General features: G+C 40.9%; 1 protein-coding gene across 1 annotated transcript in view; it reads right to left on the bottom strand.

Annotated features, from left to right (window-relative positions):
• Positions 1 to 19,204, bottom strand: part of LOC133641726 (uncharacterized) — a 70,133-nt gene that overhangs the window by 17,907 nt on the left and 33,022 nt on the right. The window contains 8 exon segments of the mRNA XM_062035671.1: positions 65 to 262; positions 4,854 to 5,008; positions 5,084 to 5,185; positions 5,351 to 5,383; positions 10,174 to 10,188; positions 11,641 to 11,800; positions 17,101 to 17,385; positions 17,387 to 17,809. Coding sequence (XP_061891655.1) covers positions 65 to 262; positions 4,854 to 5,008; positions 5,084 to 5,185; positions 5,351 to 5,383; positions 10,174 to 10,188; positions 11,641 to 11,800; positions 17,101 to 17,385; positions 17,387 to 17,809 — 1,371 coding nt within the window.

The following is a 19,204-nucleotide window of genomic DNA, read 5'->3' as shown; positions in this document are numbered from 1 at the left end:
GCTATTTGTGTATGAGGATGGTGGCGAGGGAAGGTGGAAGGGGAAGGGAGGGCAGCGTGCTCACTGGTGAAAGGGTCGATGCTGGCAGGGAAGCGGTAGTGCACACAGGCTGGTATCCATCGATGGGATTTCACCCTGGGCCTCGACTTCTCCTCTGCCTCACTCTCTCCTTTTCCTACCGACGGACCAGGTGGCTCCTCGTCCTCGTCCAGGGGCTCAGGAGCAGGGGCAGGTTGCGGTGCTGTGGCTTGAGGAGGAGCTGCTGAAAGGTCACAGGTCATGAGGAAGGTTGTATGAAGAAGGCACGACTGCTTATGCTGGACCTTGTCTTTGGGGTCTGGCCTTCTTTGCTTAAAACCCCTTCCTGCAATAACCTGACTCCCCTCATTCTTGCATTAGAATCAGTAAACAAACCTAATCAATGGGAAAGTCCTACAGTACGAAGGAGAATTATGGAATAAGACAATGTTTCCTAACTTTTTTGAATGGAGGCACATATTTTACAGTGGAAAAATCTCACAGGATACACAGGACAATTATGTACCTTCTGCCATCTTGTGAAATACTGTTTAATTGCCCTGTCTTTCACTATACATCACTGGCATTGCAGTGTTTCCCATAAACTGCCAAGATACCTGTGGCGGTGGGGGCGTGGCTATGGGCGTGGTCACCATGTCATCATCGAGTAATTTGCATAATATACTACAATGATATTATTTTCTCTAAAAAGGCTCAAAAAATGTATACTTACTAATTAATAATTAACAGTTTTGTTTTAAACGTCCGTCCATCCATCCATCCATCCATTTTACAATATAATTACAACACTTTATGTACATATTTATATACAGATTTGAACAATAAGTTATTCCCTGAAATATATTTATTAATTGTGGTTCTTACAAAAAATATATCTTGTAAAAATATAAAAGCTAAAATGTCTCTTAAAGCTCTGCCCCTTTAATTAGTGCATCGAAAATAATTTAACTTTAGCCTACTACTACAACCATATTATTTACCAGCAACATAAAGTGAAACAGAGGCAGAGGTGTCCTGCCACAGTCAGTAACAAATAAACAGTAAATCTGAACAGCCGATATGGGCATCTACATCAACTATATGATTTGCCTGAGAAGCTTGACAGGACACACAAAAAAAAATAAAATAAAAAAATTAAAAAATATCAAAAAATAATTTTAAAAAATAAAAAAAATAAAACTTTTTTTTTGTGGCGGCCTTAATTCTTTCGTGGCGGGCCGCCACAAATAAATGAATGTGTGGAAAACACTGCATTGATAGATGAACAAAGGTATAATATACATTTTAACTACACCTGTTGATCTCTCACAGTGCACTAATACACAGTGGTTGGGAATCACAGGATTAATGGAAGCAATTTATGCGGCATGGGAGCGCAGTACTTGCCCGCAACTAGCAGAAGCACTATTGATTCAGTCTCCACTTGTGAGCTACTTCCATGCTATGGCATTTCCTATGGGAGGCATCAATCAGCTAAGTATGACACATTAGGATAACAATTGATTCATCAGTTGTTCAATTTCTCCATAGTTATCAATATGTGTTTTTGTCATGCACCAGACACTGCAGCAATGTGGTTGTTTCTTTGTGTATAAATATATACAGTATATATATATATACGGTATACAATTTTTATGCAGCTGGGATAGGCTACAGCCACCCCCGCGACTCCGAGAGGGACAAGCAGTATGGATGTAAAAATGGATGGATAGATATCTTATACATACAAATGCATAAAATTGCAAAAATAACGAGTGATTGAAGACATTTTACTTTTAGATTGTCAATCAACATATTCTTGTCTAAAGGTGCCACACATTAGAACAATATGCAATAATTTACTTTAAAAAATGTTTGGCTTAATGCAGACAGACTCAGAGCTTTTGTCTTCATCGGGGCCAGGAAACGCGAGCAAATAACCCCAATTCTTCAGAGTTTGCACTGGCTCTCTGTTCATTTTAGAATTGATTTTAAAACCTTGCTGTTTGTTTTTAAAGCTTTACCTGGACTGGCACCTCAGTATATCTCGGACCTCATCCAAATTTACACTTCTGCGCGCGCTCTGAGGTCCGAGAGCCAGCTCCAGCTCATGGTGCCCAGGACGAGACTTAAAACCAGGGGAGACAGGGCCTTCTCTGTGGTCGGCCCTAAGCTCTGGAACACCCTGCCCCTCCATGTTCAAACTGCTTCCACAGTGGAGTGTTTTAAGTCTCGTCTTAAGACCCACTTTTATTCTTTGGCTTTTAACACTACGTGAGTTGTGTGGTCTTCTGTCCTCTGTGTTTTTTATAAATTTTGATTTCTATTTTACTGTTTTAATTGGTTTTACCCTTTGAAATAGTTTTTTTTAATCATATTTATTTTTTATATTGTTTTTATATTGTTTTTTTATTCATTTATTTTTTGTTTTTATTCAGTCATTGGTGGAGCATAATATTGTTTTTAATATTGTTTTTAACATGGCTGTGCAGCACTTTGGAAACATTCTTGTTGTGTAAATGTGCTATATAAATAAAGTGGATTGGATTGGATTGGATTCATCATGCCATTAAACCAAATAATTATTGATAAAAACGATACAGTGTTTGTAATGTAATTTAATCGTAATGTATAATAATAACGCAATTAACCATTTAAAATAATATTAACATTTTTATTTCTCATTACTGTAAGATTTTTTACCATTGTACTGTAATTGGTATATTGAATTCAATAGTGTTTATCACCGTCTTTATCAAAGTCCTGGCACTTACAACCTTCATTGGCCCTATGTGGAATTATTTTGCAGTCGTTTACAATTAAAAGAAGAACAGACACTGTCTAAAAGCCTATTGTTGGAACACTCAAGAGTTACGCTGTGTGCTTGAATGCCTCATCGGGTGAACAGCTGATTATGCAGGTAGCACAGTGCTCAATAGATTGGTAGACAGTACACAGTAATGGAGTTTTTTATGACTCTGTGTGCGTTCTATGAACAAAGAAAACACACACATTAAATGATTAAAAGGATTCAGTGGCCAGAATCTATCGAAAGCAGGGGTCTCGTACTCAATTTACCTGGGTACCGCTGGTGCTCGAGTCAGGGTGAGGCTGGCTCGCACAAAGTATTCACTTCAGAATCACGTTTTAACCACGTGATTACATTCTCTAACTACTTGGGCCAGCAGCTTTAGTGATCCCCAGCGTTATAAATGTACAATTGAATGTAAAAATGCAATACTTTGACACTGTTGAGATCCCCTGGAGATGGTTAGAGACACTTCAGCTTGCTTACAGGAAGTTGCTCTTTGTGTTGCCCAATATGTGTTTGTTGTGCTGTCATTTTTATGTCTGCACTCAGAGAGTGCGGGCAGCAATTACACAAAACTATGAAGTTATGTAGAGACACACAAAATATGGCGCTGCACAGGCCCGGCCCTAACCAATCTGGCGCCCTAGGCAAGATTTTAGGAGGCGCCCCCCCACATCGGTAGTGAAGTATTACAGTCTAATAATAAAAACATATGATTCCAGGAATAAAATGAAATGATATAATATAGATGAAAAACCAAGGAGATATATGTATGATGTTAACTGATATGCAAATTAGATTAGATTCAATTTATTGTCATCATTACAGTGAAATGCTGAATAGCAGAATGCAAAGTAACAGTATAATATATTATATGAGAATGTTATGTTATGATTATCTTTAACCGAATCACAGCAGTGCTCAAATTAAAAAACAGCATTCCCTCTCATGTGAGATTGCTTAATTAACATTAATGATGTGCACTTTAACAACTAGGCTTACAACTATACCAATATATAAAGGGGTGGAAAAGTGACTATTACCTGCAGGGCAAACATTAGCTAACCAGAAGGCAATAACAATGTAAACAAAAAACACCTGCTTAAAAGATCTAATACAAATGTCCCTGAGGAATGTAAGGTGGGAGTACTGTAATTACCTAACGTTACATTATTATTTTCCATAACAATTTAGCCCCCTCCACAATATTAACCCGACGTTAAAACAGAACTAGCTATTTATTGATTAGCAATTGCCGAATCATGTAACATTAGCTTAATGCTAAAAAGCCAGGTTACTATCATATTCTGTAACAGACAAATAATTTCATGTAGGCTAACGTTACCTACCTGCTAAATCTGTCTTTTTCTCGTTTCTCCTCCTCTTCTTTTCTATTTTTTCTTCCCTGGGCACCTGACAGTTTTGGCCGTTTTGACGTCTTGTGTTGATTTTTTGATGTGGTGACATCCAAAAAGAGTCATGATACGGGAAGGGAGGGGGCGCACCGTGCGGGGGGAGAGGAGGTGTAATGTTGTAACAAATAATATTTTTATTAAATAGGCTTTACTTTGCATTTTAATTAACGTGGGATTATTTTTTGTATTTAGAAATAATAGTACTAACTTTTTTTTCTCTCCAACATTTGTGGCACTGGCGTGGCGCCCCCTGATGGACGGCGCCCTTAGCATTTGCCTATACGGCCTATGCCACGGGCCGGCCCTGGCGCTGCATGGCATAATGGCCCACGAGTTTGAGACCCCTGATTTAACCTGTCCCAACTCTTAAAATAACCTACATCCATTTTTCAAAAAAGACTTAGCCACTCACGAATGACACGCAGGTGCAATGTTTGGCTGTATGATAACCGAGACAAAAAACGGGGCAAACCTTTGGCAGTCATGAACCAAATCATATGAAAAGTGGGAAGTACCGATGCATGTAGATGCAAATTTTTGTTGTCTAATGTAAAATTTGTGCTGTGTGGCACATTAAAGGTTGGGAAACAGTGTCCAGTGTCACTCACAGGGGACGACGCTGTCCTCATCCGAGCTGTCAGGATCTATGAGTTTCTCTTTAGCCTTCTCCGTCCTCTCTTTAAACATGCGCACCAGCTCCTGAAGACGCTCGCTGACCACCGCACTCGTCTGACTGGCTGACGATGAGGGACGTTCTCGCAGGCTTCAAAGTCAACACACGTGTTACTATGTGCAGACTCTTATTTTAGGATTGTGTGTGTGCGTGCGTGATACTCACGGGTCATCGCTGCTGTGGAGGCTCGACTGACTGGGCCAGGCTCTGACAGGGATGCTTGCCTCTTCATCATCTTCTTCTTCACTTTGAGACTGCAGCCTCCTACTGTTGAAGCAAGATGGGCCGTGTCACAAATTGACAGTTGCAGCACACGACACGTGTGATGGATTAGTGGATGATGTAGTGCAGTTGGAGAGAGGCTTAATGAACAGGTGACAAGATGAATGGTGTCTGGAGGGGGAAGGGGATGCTGTATTCGTTAAGTCTTACATCTTTGTCCAGACAGTCCTACGAGTTCCTCCACTACATGGTTGGAGACAAGGTTTAAGAAAGGGGAGTGAGTGTCAGAGTGAGCGTAATGTTCAGAACAACAGAGTTGACACAATAATGCATGTTATTTACTTTCACTGAAAGGCGCAATATGATCTTCTTAGTGCGGTCACGATTATAAAGCGTTACAACATCAACAACAAAAAAACAGCACAAGTGAGGAGAACTTCACAATACATCACAACAAACAAAGACAAAATGTGTTGGTTTGCTTTCAGTGTCACAGGGTTAATACCAGTTCAGTGGAACCTCGATTTTGGTTCTTGACCAGGGTTCGCAAATCCAAAAGTTTGTCTAGTGAAGCAAATTTCTCCATAAGAAACAATGTAAATATGAATAATGGGTTCCAGCCTCAACAAAAGTCCTTATTTTAGTTAAGGTTTCAAACCTTAACTAAAATAAGGACTAAAATAATAGACCGTTTGTCTACTTTGAGCACAATATAAAGTACAATACAGCACTGTATATCAAACAAACATAACAAGGAGGTGATGGATCGACTGTCTCTTTACTGACTTCCGCCCTCATTGTGCCCTATTGACTCTGTTAAAGTACCAATGATTGTCACACACACACTAGGTGTGGTGAAATTTGTCCTCTGCATTTGACCCATCCCCTTGTTCACCCCCTGGGAGGTGAGGGGAGCAGTGGGCAGCAGCGGTGCCGCCCCCGGGAATCATTTTTGGTGATTTAACCCCCAATTCCAACCCTTGATGCTGACTGCCAAGCAGGGAGGTAATGGGGCCCATTTTTATAGTCTTTGGTATGACTCGGCCGGGGTTTGAACTCACATCCTACCGATCTCAGGGCGGACACTCTAACCACTAGGCCACTGATTGACACCTTCAAAAGCAAACTTAAGACTCATTTATTTGTTCAGGCTTTTAATTAGCTACTCTTGGGCTGCTACGTTTTTTATCTTTTTTTTGTATTTTTTATATTATTTTATATAGTGCTTTTTATATTGTCTTTATATATTTATATTTGCCTTTTATATTGTGCAAAATGTATCGTATTCTAACTGTTTTGTGGCTTTTGTCTGTGAAAGGTGCTATACAAATAAATGTTACTTACATACTTATATATATGACTTACTTCACCAATTATTATTATTAAATTATTACTATTATTTATTTATTTTATTGTGATTACTTATGGAGTTTATTGTGAATAAATTGTGAACAGGAAGTGAACAAAAAGTTTTAGCAACTGCTATGTAAAGAAAAGGGGTAGGATTAAATAAGCTCTGCTTCTTCCTACTCATTTTCGAACATGTTGAAAAGAGAAACTGGAAATTGTGATGTATCATGTTGTAAGCTTGCATGTTCAAAATAAACTCAAACTCAACTACTTTTTTAACAATCTAAAACAAGAACAACAAGCTAAACTGTCCTGTATGTGCTGCTCTGCCAACGCGTGCACATGCACACACACACAAGAAGTCCCTTTGGTGCCCTCACAAACGACTAGAAATTACAAAAATCCTTAACTTTCACAGCCATATTGCTACAATAATAAACATTTTAAAAAGCATTATGCACTCAAGTATATAATCAGCAAAGAGAAATGAGCAGACAGAGGGAGAGAAGGGAGGTGGCTGGGTGGTGGGGCCATGTGTGTGCTTTGGAAGAGAGGTCGTCTTCTCTTCCGCTGTGAAGTAAGTCCGCTTTGGCATATTTATTCCAGAAAAGTCTGTTCTCATCACAATTAAAAACCTTCTGTGGTACGAAGACAACTTCCTCAATCTTTTCAATACGAACAGCCCAAAATGGCTGGGACACAAAATTAATGAATGAAGCGTACTAGAGTTTTCCTGATACTATTTTGGTACCGGAACCAGTACCAAAATGTATTTCGATACCTTTCAAAATAAAGAGGATCATGAATTGTTAAAAAAATGTTGTTTCATTTTAAGAAACAATTTGAAGATACGTTAAACATATTGTTCTTATTGCACTCAAAATACAATTTTAGAAGATTAAAATAAAAATTAAAAGGCACTAAACACAATGTGATTTTCTTGTTGCACTCAAAGAACAACTTAAAATTTGATGTATTACATAAAGTCTTCCCCACACTAGGATTCGTTTAAAATATAATATAAAGCTTTATTTACAATATATTAAACGCTTCATGATTTATGGTTGCCACTCTTGGTCTATGCTTTAAGAAAAATACAATCATTAGTAAATACTAAAAACAATACTATCGTTAAAAGTACACAGATGTAGCGGGTAAAACACACATTGTTAAAGATAAAACACAAATTGCAGCAATTTGTTTCAAATTTCAGTCATTTAACTTGTATTAGTTTGCGCAACATGGCCGGTTTGAACTCCGCTAATATTTGGCATCAAGCCAAGCAACTGTGTGCTCGTCAACGATTTGTGCACAACAGTGGCGCTAATTACTAGAAAACCTTTAAACTCATTGTGCAAGTCTCGATGATTGTTATCAAAATGTTTACCTAGTAATACTTAAATTGTGCTACCTTTGGCTAGGCATGTTTTTAAAGCAGGGTTTGCAGCGCGGCACTTTTGTGTTTAAAGCGTCATCTTTAAATTACGCTTCACGCGCGCTCTTTATTAACCAGTAGAATTGCCTCTATTTGCCATTTTTCCTCCGCACGGTGTTTCTGCTTGTGTGCTCTGTGAGTGTATGCGCGCTGACACACTCAACATGCTCCTCCGCTCTGTACGTCACACGGCAACATGCGGATGAAAAGAAAATACCGGTATTTTTCAAAGGCAGTATAGTACCGTTTTCAATTAATTAGTACTGCAGTACTTTATTAGTACCTAAAGCGTACACAGAGACATTTTCTTGTCATTGTTGTGGTGATGACACACAAATGTATTTTCCGTTAAAGAGAAATCATGCCTCTTCAATGAAGCCACTACTTGCCTGTCTTGATGATATCAAGGCCTGGATGGCCCTAAACTTCTTCAATTTCAATGAAAAGAAGACAGAAGTAATAGTGTTTGGACCTAGTGGTACCTGTGAGCTCCCCCCTGTTGACTTTGGCCCCTTGGCTTTGCACGTTAAGCCCATGGTCACCAACCTGGGCTTTCGTATTGACTGCGATTTTTATTTTTTAGTCTGTCCTTTGCCTGTATTTCTTTGGTGTACAGCCCTTTGTTCTTCAACTGTGGTTGTTTTTAAAGGGCTTTATAAATAATGGTATTGGTATTCTTCGCACAAAGAAGCATGTTGGGCGCGATCTAAAGGTTCATAAATAGAAAAGTTTGCAAATAGAAGGGTTCATAAATCGAGGTTCCGCTGTACTTTAAACATAGTGTATTGGAGCGTTTGCAGGACACAAATAAAACAAAATAGCCTCTTTTCCACCACAGAAACTTTTCCTGGGGTTTTGAAAAAGTCGAGTTAAAAAACTTTCTCCCGATCCAAACCTTTAAAAAATACCTGGTAACGAGGTTTGTCTTTCAGAATCCCATGCACTGATGAGGTATGTTTTCAAGGAATTCTGAGGTGTTACACAGATCATCAATAATAATGTAAAATTGGTATTATTCTAAAGTTGGTGGAAAAGGCGCCAACACCGCTTTGCTAAAGGCTGGACAGTAGAGGGCACCAGAGACAATTTCAAACACAGGAAGTAAAATGTGAAGCAACACATTCCAACTGATGGGAATTCACACAATGGGTGAGGGCGGACCTACGTCACTTCCGCCTACCAATCCCCTAGCAACCGGGAATTTGTTGAAAACAAACCAGCTCACAGCGAACACAGCATTGACAGAAAAAGCATTTAACGAGCGTTGTGGCTTGGAAGTCGGCGTTAAATCCTTCATTTACACATTTTTACTTATTCGCATATCGTGTGAAAAAACGAAAATGTATTATTTGCGTCAGACTCGTCTCAGTGAACTTTAAAGCTTCTCAGGCTTAGCTTAGCTTGCTAGTTAGCTTAGCCTGCGCGCTACTAAGAAAGACGCGGAAGTTTTCAACAACAAGATCAAGTGTTAGTGTATACAATATTGAGAGATTTGAGGGCTACATGTATTGAATGGCAACATGAAAATTATAGGGTTTATTGGTTTTTAAAAACCCAACTGTTAAGTGCAAATTTAAACGAAACCGGTTTTCGAAAATAGCTAGCTAGGCTATAGACTATATAGTATATACCGCATGTTATTTTTGTACAACAACAACTTCAGCTGTCGAACGTTATGAGGTACAAATTCAACAAGTACAACATTAGCACGGACGTATAGCCAAGTTGTGGTTAAGAAGGTGGATTTTTGTTCCTTATATTTACCAGAAACGAAGTGATCCGAACACACGACCCGGGACTTTGGGGGACTCCAGTGAGAACCGTCCTCGTTTTCCCGGTGTAAAGCTGCGAGCCATTTGTCTCGTCTCTGTGGGCTGTTATCACGCTTTGGCAGAACAAAATACAACCTTTGTTTTCCCTGTTTCCGGTTGTGGTTAGCACAACCAAAAACAACACAGTTTTTCGGCATTTTGGAGGCAGAATGACGGGTTTAACCAGCGTAGGTCGACAGGTTAAAGAGTAATGGCAACGGTTTGTTTTCAACGCCAGTCTGGTTGCTATGGCTCGAAGAACCCGTATGTAGCTCAGTTGCCCGGATGTCGGCCCTCACCCATTCCAGTTCACTGATTTTTGAACTGAAATATTAGCCTTGCAAAGAAGTGGTGCATTAAAGCTGTACGCATGTAAAGAATGTGTCCACACAGTATAATAGCACCGCACTACAACTTAACCCATGCAGCATCCTTACTCTTTATCTCCTTTGCTGCAGATGCAACATAAAAAGAGAGAGAGAGACACACTTGCATTTAACACACTTATTGCTGTGTATATAAGCCAGGGGTGTCCAAACGTTTTGATGTTAAAGTTAAAGTACCAATGATTGTCACACACACACTAGGTGTGGCGAAATTATTCTCAGCATCACCCTTGATCACCCCCTGGGAGGTGAGGGGAGCAGTGAGCAGCAGCGGTGGCCGCGCCCGGGAATCATTTTTTGGTGATTTAACCCCCAATTCCAACCCTTGATGCTGAGTGCCAAGCAGGGAGGAAACGGGTCCCATTTATATAGTCTTTGGTATGACTCGGCCGGGGTTTGAACTCACGAGGGGTCCGCATTGGGATAAAAAAAATTGGCAAGGGGCCAAAAAACCCTCTATATATGAAATTACACACTTTAGTCACCTTTACACTCTTTTAATCAAATATAGTAATTAAAAGTTAATGTTAAAGTGCCAATGATTGGCGAAATTATTCTCTGCATTTGACCCATCACCCTTGATCACCCCCTGGGAGGTGAGGGGAGCAGTGAGCAGCAGCGGTGGCCGCGCCCGGGAATCATTTTTGGTGATTTAACCCCCAATTCCAACCCTTGATGCTGAGTGCCAGGCAGGGAGGAAACGGGTCCCATTTATATAGTCTTTGGTATGACTCGGCCGGGGTTTGAACTCACGAGGGGTCCGCATTGGGATAAAAAAAAATTGGCAAGGGGCCAAAAAACCCTCTATATATGAAATTACACACTTTAGTCACCTTTACACTCTTTTAATCAAATATAGTAATTAAAAGTTAAAGTGCCAATGATTGTCACAATGATTGGCGAAATTATTCTCTGCATTTGACTCATCACCCTTGATCACCCCCTGGGAGGTGAGGGGAGCAGTGGGCATCAGCGGTGGCCACGCCCAGGAATCATTTTGGTGATTTAACCCTCAATTCCAACCCTTGATGCTGAGTGCCAAGCAGGGAGGAAACGGGTCTCATTTTTATAGTCTTTGGTATGACTCGGCTGGGGTTTGAACTCACAACCTACCAATCTCAGGGCGGACACTCTAACCACTAGGCCACTGAGTAATGCTGCCTGAGGCTGAGCCAATCAGTCGCCACAAACATGAACAGCGCGCTTTGATTGGTCTCCTCTAGTGGCCAATAATACAGTAGTATTGATATTTTTAATTCATTTAGCCATTTTATGCTTGGAATGCTTGATTTTTGGCAACAAAGTTGTACAATTTGATTTAAAAAAAAAAAAAAGATAATCTGATGTGGTGAAGCCTCAATATTTAAAGCACGATGTGGCGAGGGACGATATGAAGAAATATGGTACAGTGGAACATATTTAAGTCTGTGCCGCTTATGTTGACCCACGGATTGAGCCCACCGTGTTTTTATTGTTACTAAAAGGTACACAAACGCAAGAAACAATGTCCACACCCACCTCTGTCGACCTCCTGTGGGGGTCACAGGGACAGTCAGAGTTGTCAGTTTGGGGTCCTGGGGGGCGAGGAGCTCCTCCCCATTTCCCTCCCCAGCTTTCTCCCGGTCCGAGTCGACATCCTCAACATTGACGGCTGGGCGGAGGCCGAGTCTAGAACTATCTGTGGAGGTTTATACAAACAATTGTTGTGTTAAAAGAGGGTAACAAGGATGAGGAAGGAGGAAATGCATGCAGCAAAGCGGGCCACAAGCAGAGCGCAGAGGCTTGACGGCTTACCTGATAATTAGGTCACCTGTAAGCGTATCCTGACAGATCATTAGACAAACTCATGGGTCTGCATAATCTAGCTCAGCTGCGTCTCACTCATTATATACAAAATGTGTCCTCAAACTAAGCTCTAGAAAAATACAAGAGCTAATACTTGTTGAGTAAGTACAAACAAGGACATTATAGTCTATTGCCAAAACTCGAGCACCAAAGAAAGATTTGAACTGACTAGAATTCTGGCAAGAACATCACAGCATATCATAGCAATCTTCTGGACTGAGACAACTCAAAAACGATTTTTGTTTCGACTATTGCTCTATTAAACATTTACTGTCTCACAATAACATTAATTTTTATGATCAGTTTTTTGTTGATGACCCTCCATCAACAAATATTGGTAAATAACATGTTTTTTAAAATTATTTCTAGGATTTGTCGTTTTATAATCATTGATTTCCTCTCTCGCATTTGTAAAAAGTTTAACTATCTATAGTAATTATTGTGAACTCTGTACTGTTGGTCAAGAGTGCTTGCCATACCATCCATCCATCCATTTTCTACCGCTTATTCCCTTCGGGGTCGCAGGGGGCGCTGGAGCCTATCTCAGCTACAATCGGGCGGAAGGCGGCGTACACCCTGGACAAGTCGCCACCTAGTCGCAGGGCCAACACAGATAGACAGACAACATTCACACTCACATTCACACACTAGGGCCAATTTAGTGTTGCCAATCAACCTATCCCCAGGTGCATGTCTTTGGAGGTGGGAGGAAGCCGGAGTACCCGGAGGGAACCCACGCAGTCACGGGGAGGACATGCAAACTCCACACAGAAAGATCCCGAGCCCGGGATTGAACTCACGACTACTCAGGACCTTCGTATTGTGAGGCAGACGCACTAACCCCTCTGCCATCGTGCTGCCCCATGCATTTTTTTTTAATTTTTTTTTGTTGACAGGCCACCCCAACTTAGATTTGACGATTACTCCCTTATCATAAACACATTATGATGGGACTGTCTGTGGATGCAGCTTGTCGTTACAACTGTACAGTAGAACTCTGCTTCTTAACACATCTCATAAGCCAGAGAGTAGGAAGACGTAGCAGGAGGAGGCATCGGTGTTGCCAACTTAGTCGTATATTTAGCGAGTATCCAGACCCCTCTCAGTTGTCCTTTCCAAAATAACGCTGCCAGAAACAAAACTGGCGACATTTCACTCTTTTCATAAAGCAGCGGGTCCTTACGCATACAACCCTCTGTCCCATCCAACCGCACACACAGGCGTGTGACAATAAAAGGCACAAAAATTAAGTTAATTTGTATAACACATGCTCACATGCGTCATGGCCAATTATGCTAATTAGACACTGACGTCATCTATCCTCCCCGGCTACCCAACACCACAGACTGTAGTCCTGTTGGAAACACTGTAGTTAGGTAGCTAGTTTGTTAGTTGCCATATACTGCATAACAACTACAGCACACATTTCCATTAAACTTTTACGAGTACCGTATTTTCCGGACTATTAGTTACTTTTTCCCCAAGTTTTGAACCCTGCGGCTAATCTATGGACTTTTCTTCACAAGCGAATGCAATTATGGAATGGACTAAGCAAAGAACTCAAACGATGCACTAAAATGATCCACTTTAAGAAACTGTTCAGACTCAAAGTGTTTACAAAGTACAAGGAAGAAGAATCCTGATAAACATCTTGAACCTCATTAAAAAGGAAAAAAAACCTTATTCATCTCATAAACGACATCATCGACTTTTCTGTTTATTTGATCAGCCGTTTGGAAACAAAGTATGTAAATAAACATTTACAAAATCTTCTATGTAAATATCTCATTTCACATCGTATTGGTATATATCTGCGGTTTATAGTCCGGTGCGGCTAATATATGAAAAAAATCTTGTTTTCTTCTCAAATTTAGTGAGTGCGGCTTATTGTCCGGAATATACGATACATCAAGAACCCGTTAAAATGTAATGCAATTAGAAACAAACAAATGGAAAAATGTAGTTATTGGCTGCTGTCATCATTACTAGGGGTGTCTCAATACTATATAATGATACTGATATTGGAGCCTTAAGTATTGTCCGATACCGATATTGATCCAATACAATATCAGCAGAAATCATACATACTTTAATTAGCTTGTAGTAGGGTTGCACGGTATACCAGTACTAGTATAGTATCGCGGTACTAATGAATCAAAAACGGTACTATACTGTGTTTGAAAAGTACCGGTTCCCGGGCATGACGTCACGTCGTGACATTGCTGGTTTTACGAGCAGAGGAGCACGTTCGGCAGCGCACAATCACAGAGTACTTACAAGCAGACACAGTGTGTAGACAGAAAAGGGAGAACGGATGCATTTTGGCTTGAAAACTGAAGATAAAGGTGAAGTTATAACACTGAAACGCCCTCAGGAAGAAGTGCTTTAAGACATGGCTAGCTAGCTAGCGGCTAACTTCCAGCCACAGTCTGCAGTGTTTTAGCTACTTCTAAATCACTAATCCTCGCCTCCATGGCGACAAATAAAGTATGTTTCTTACAAGTATCATCCCTGCAGGACGAGGAGTAGCTAAACATGCTTCACTACACACCGTATGTAAACAAACGCCATGGGTGGATCTACACCTGACATCCACTGTGATGATACCAAGTAGCGTATCTAGTCAATACGACTATGATTACCAGTAGTTTGATATTTTTTTAGCATCACAAAATCTTTTTTTGTTTTTTTTTACATTTATATTATGTTTATAAACTCAGGAAATACGTCCCTGGACACATGAGGACTTAAATCATGACTTTGACTACTAACTACTTGGTATCGAATCGATACCCAAATTTGTGGTCTCAGCCAAAACTAATGTAAAGTATCAAACAACAGAAGAATAAGTGATTATTACATTTAAACAGAAGTGTAGATAGAACATGTTAAAAGAGAAAGTAAGCAGATATTAACAGTGAATTCATCATTCATTTTCTACCACTTGTCCCTTATAATGTTGACAAAATAATAGAATTGGGAATTACACAATATGTTACTGCATATGTCAGCAGTCAAATTAGGAGCCTCTGTTTGTTTACTTACTACTAAAAGAAAAGTTGTCACGTATGTTCACTATTTTATTTAAGGACAAAATCGCAATAAAAACATATGTTTAATGTACCATAAGATTTTTTGTTAAAATAAAACCAATAATGCCATTTTATGTGGTCCCCTTTATTTATAAAAGTATCGAAAAGTATCTAAATACATTTTGGTACCGGTAGCGGTACCAAAATATTGGTATCGGGACAACCCTAGTTTGTAGTGTGAAATGTTAGAAAAGGCTGTGTGATATCAGTGAAACAACTATGGTAGCTATGAAAAACTCTAACACATTTATTATGAACAGTCTGGACTAGACTAATGCTGCCTTTAAATTGAAGTGGAGTGGTAATTGTTTTTACGATGCCTATTGGCCACAATTCCTTAAAGGCCTACTGAAAGCCACTACTACCGACCACGCAGTCTGATAGTTTATATATCAATGATGAAATCTTAACATTGCAACACATGCCAATACGGCCGGGTCAACTTATGAAGTGCAATTTTAAATTTCCCGCCACAATTCCGGTTGAAAACGTCTAGATATGATGACATATGCGCGTGACGTTAACGGTTGATACGGAAGTATTCGGACCCATTGAATCCAATACAAAACTCTGTTTTCATTTCATAATTCCACAGTATTCTGGACATCTGTGTTGGTGAATCTTTTGCAATTTGTTTAATGAACAATGGAGACTGCTAAGAAGAAAGTTGTAGGTGGGATCGGTGTATTAGCGGCTGGCTGTAGCAACACAACAAGGAGGACTTACTTGGATAGCAGACGCGCTAGCCAATGCTAGCCGCCAACCGCATCTGTGATCGGGTGAAGTCCTTCGTCGCGCCGTCGATCGCTGGAACGCAGGTGAGCACGGGTGTTGATGAGCAGATGAGGGCTGGCTGGCGTAGGTGGAGCGCTAATGTTTTATCATAGCTCTGTGAGGTCCGGTTGCTAAGTTGCTAAGTTAGCTTCAGCGTCGTTAGCAACAGCATTGTTAAGCTTTGCCAGGCTGAGAATTATTAACTGTGTAGTTACATGTACATGGTTTAATAGTATTGTTGATCTTCTGTCTATCCTCCCACTCAGGGATTTATTTATTTTGTTTCTATCTGCATTTGAGCCAGATGCTATCACGTTAGCTCAGTAGCTAAAGAGCTTCGCCGATGTATTGTCGTGGGGATAAAAGTCACTGTGAATGTCCTTTTCGCGTTCTCGACTCTCATTTTCAAGAGGATATAGTATCCGAGGTGGTTTAAAATACAAATCCGTGATCCACAATAGAAAAAGGAGAGAGTGTGGAATCCAATGAGCCAGCTTGTCCCTAAGTTACGGTCAGAGCGAAAAAAGATATGTTTGCACTGCATTCTAGTCCGTCACTCTAACGTTCCTCATCCACGAATCTTTCATCCTCGCTCAAATTAATGGGGTAATTGTCGCTTTCTCGGTCCGAATCGCTCTAGCTGCGTTGAAAACAATAGGAAAATATGAGGAAGCGAACAACTGACAACGTCACGCTACTTCCGGTAGGGGCAAGGCTTTTTTTTAATCAGAGACCAAAAGTTGCGAACTTTATCGTCGTTGTTCTCTACTAAATCCTTTCAGCAAAAATATGGCAATATCGCGAAATGATCAAGTATGACACATAGAATGGATCTGCTGTCCCCGTTTAAATAAAAAAAATCCATTTCAGTAGGCCTTTAAGTTAAGCTCATGGCGCAGTAAGTTGAATACTGGATACTTTCTAATACGCTTCTGCCTTGGGGACTGCGTATCTCTAAGTGATATGCAACTTGAATTATTTGATACTTGTCTATATTGACAAATGCCATGTTTTAGACTGCAACATTGTACAGTAAAGGAGACTTATTACGTATGTCTAGCTTGTGTGCTTAGCTGTTGTGCAGCTGCAAGTTCCTAGGAGTCTAAAGATTACCATGTTTACCCTTTGTAAACAAAAACATCGAGGCGTTAACTGGATGTCCAGCTGTGCTGTATGTTGGCATGGTATTGTAAGGTTGCTATGATATGCTGTGATGTCATTCAACTCTACGGCAGAGTATGTGCAAGTTGTACGTGGACGGATTCACCTGTGCGTCTTATTGGTGTAATGAGCGAGTCGTCTTCGATGAAGAAGGCAGGGTTAGAAAGGCCTGAAAGCTGGCGGGGCAGCGAGTTGAGCTGCTTAGACGGGGGGCTGACAATGGGCGGCAGGCGGGGGTGTGAGGGGACATTTGGCAATTCAAGGGTGCTGCCGTTGGGCGAGGACGGAGACGGGGAGCGGGAGCGGAGCTGTTGGAGGTGAGGAGGGAGAGGACCTTGTCGAGCAAAGGGGTTGAGTTCGAAGTCCTGTTTTTGCTGTTGTTGTCGCTTCTTAGGCATCTTGAGGCATAAGGCTGTTGAGGCGGCTCCTGACGTTCACAAAGTACTGCCGGGTCCTGCTGGGAAACTGGGACAGCTTCTGAGGAACGTTGGACAAGCTCTGGGAGAAAGAGGTCAGAGTGGAACCGACCGAGGAGGTGGCGGTAGACGCTGCGGGCAGGAGCTCGCTCACAGTCCGGGCGATGTTGCGAGGGACCTGCGTGAGTCGGATCTGAGAGAGCTCCTGGCGCAGCTCGGGGGGCAGAGAGGGTAAATGCTTGGTGATGTCAGACAGCTGCGTGGGGGGTTTCGGCATGGAGGGGATCTTGGGACGGGAGATGCCGTTCTCTTTGAAGAAGGCGTTGATATTGCCCAGGCACTCCGAGGTGAGAGGGATGCGCATCAGGCAGCTCTTAATTGCATCGCAGCTCACAGGCGCTACGGAGGAGACAAGTGGATAGCACACATACGCTTTCATCAGTAATGCTGGACTCCTTGGAACAACACTGTACAGACGAGGTGTGTCAGGAAAGTTCCAGGACTGAAAGTCCCCCTGACTGGACTCTCACTATTATGTTAGATCCACTATGGACTGAACTCTCACACTCTTATGTTAGATCCACTATGGACTGGACTCTCACTATTATGTTAGATCCACTATGGACTGAACTCTCACAATATTATGCTAGATCCACTATGGACTGTGCTCTCACAATGTTATGTTAGATCCACTATGGACTGGACTCTCACACTCTTGTGTTAGATCCACTATGGACTGGACTCTCACAATATTATGTCAGATCCACAATGGACTGAACTCTCACACTATTATGCTAGATCCACTATGGACTGAACTCTCACAATATTATGCTAGATCCATTATGGACTGGACTCTCACACTATTATGTTAGATCCACTATGGACTGGACTCTCACACTCTTATGTTAGATCCACTATGGACTGGACTCTCACAATATTATGTCAGATCCACAATGGACTGAACTCTCACACTATTATGCTAGATCCACTATGGACTGAACTCTCACAATATTATGTTAGATCCACTATGGACTGAACTCTCACAATATTATGCTAGATCCATTATGGACTGGACTCTCACACTATTATGTTAGATCCACTATGGACTGGACTCTCACACTATTATGTTAGATCCACTATGGACTGAACTCTCACATTATTATGCTGGATCCACTATGGACTGAACTCTCACAATATTATGTTAGATCCACTATGGACTGAACTCTCACAATATTATGCTAGATCCACTATGGACTGGACTCTCACAATATTATGCTAGATCCACTATGGACTGGACTCTCACACTATTATGTTAGATCCACTATGGACTGAACTCTCACAATATTGTGCTAGATCCACCATGGACTGGACTCTCACTATTATGTTAGATCCACTATGGACTGAACTCTCACAATATTATGCTAGATCCACTATGGACTGGACTCTCACACTATTATGTTAGATCCACTATGGACTGAACTCTCACAATATTATGCTAGATCCACTATGGACTGGACTCTCACAATATTATGTTAGATCCTCTATGGACTGAACTCTCACAATATTATGCTAGATCCACTATGGACTGGACTCTCACAATATTATGTTAGATCCACTATGGACTGGACTCTCACAATATTATGTTAGATCCACTATGGACTGAACTCTCACAATATTATGCTAGATCCACTATGGACTGGACTCTCACAATATTATGTTAGATCCACTATGGACTGGACTCTCACACTGTTGTTAGATCCACTATGGACTGGACTCTCACACTATTATGTTAGA

Source organism: Entelurus aequoreus, linkage group LG24 (assembly GCF_033978785.1).
Source record: "Entelurus aequoreus isolate RoL-2023_Sb linkage group LG24, RoL_Eaeq_v1.1, whole genome shotgun sequence".
Taxonomy (NCBI): Eukaryota; Metazoa; Chordata; class Actinopteri; order Syngnathiformes; family Syngnathidae; genus Entelurus; species Entelurus aequoreus.
The sequence above is the reverse complement of the archived record's forward strand: the minus strand, read 5'-3'. Positions and strand labels throughout refer to the sequence as shown.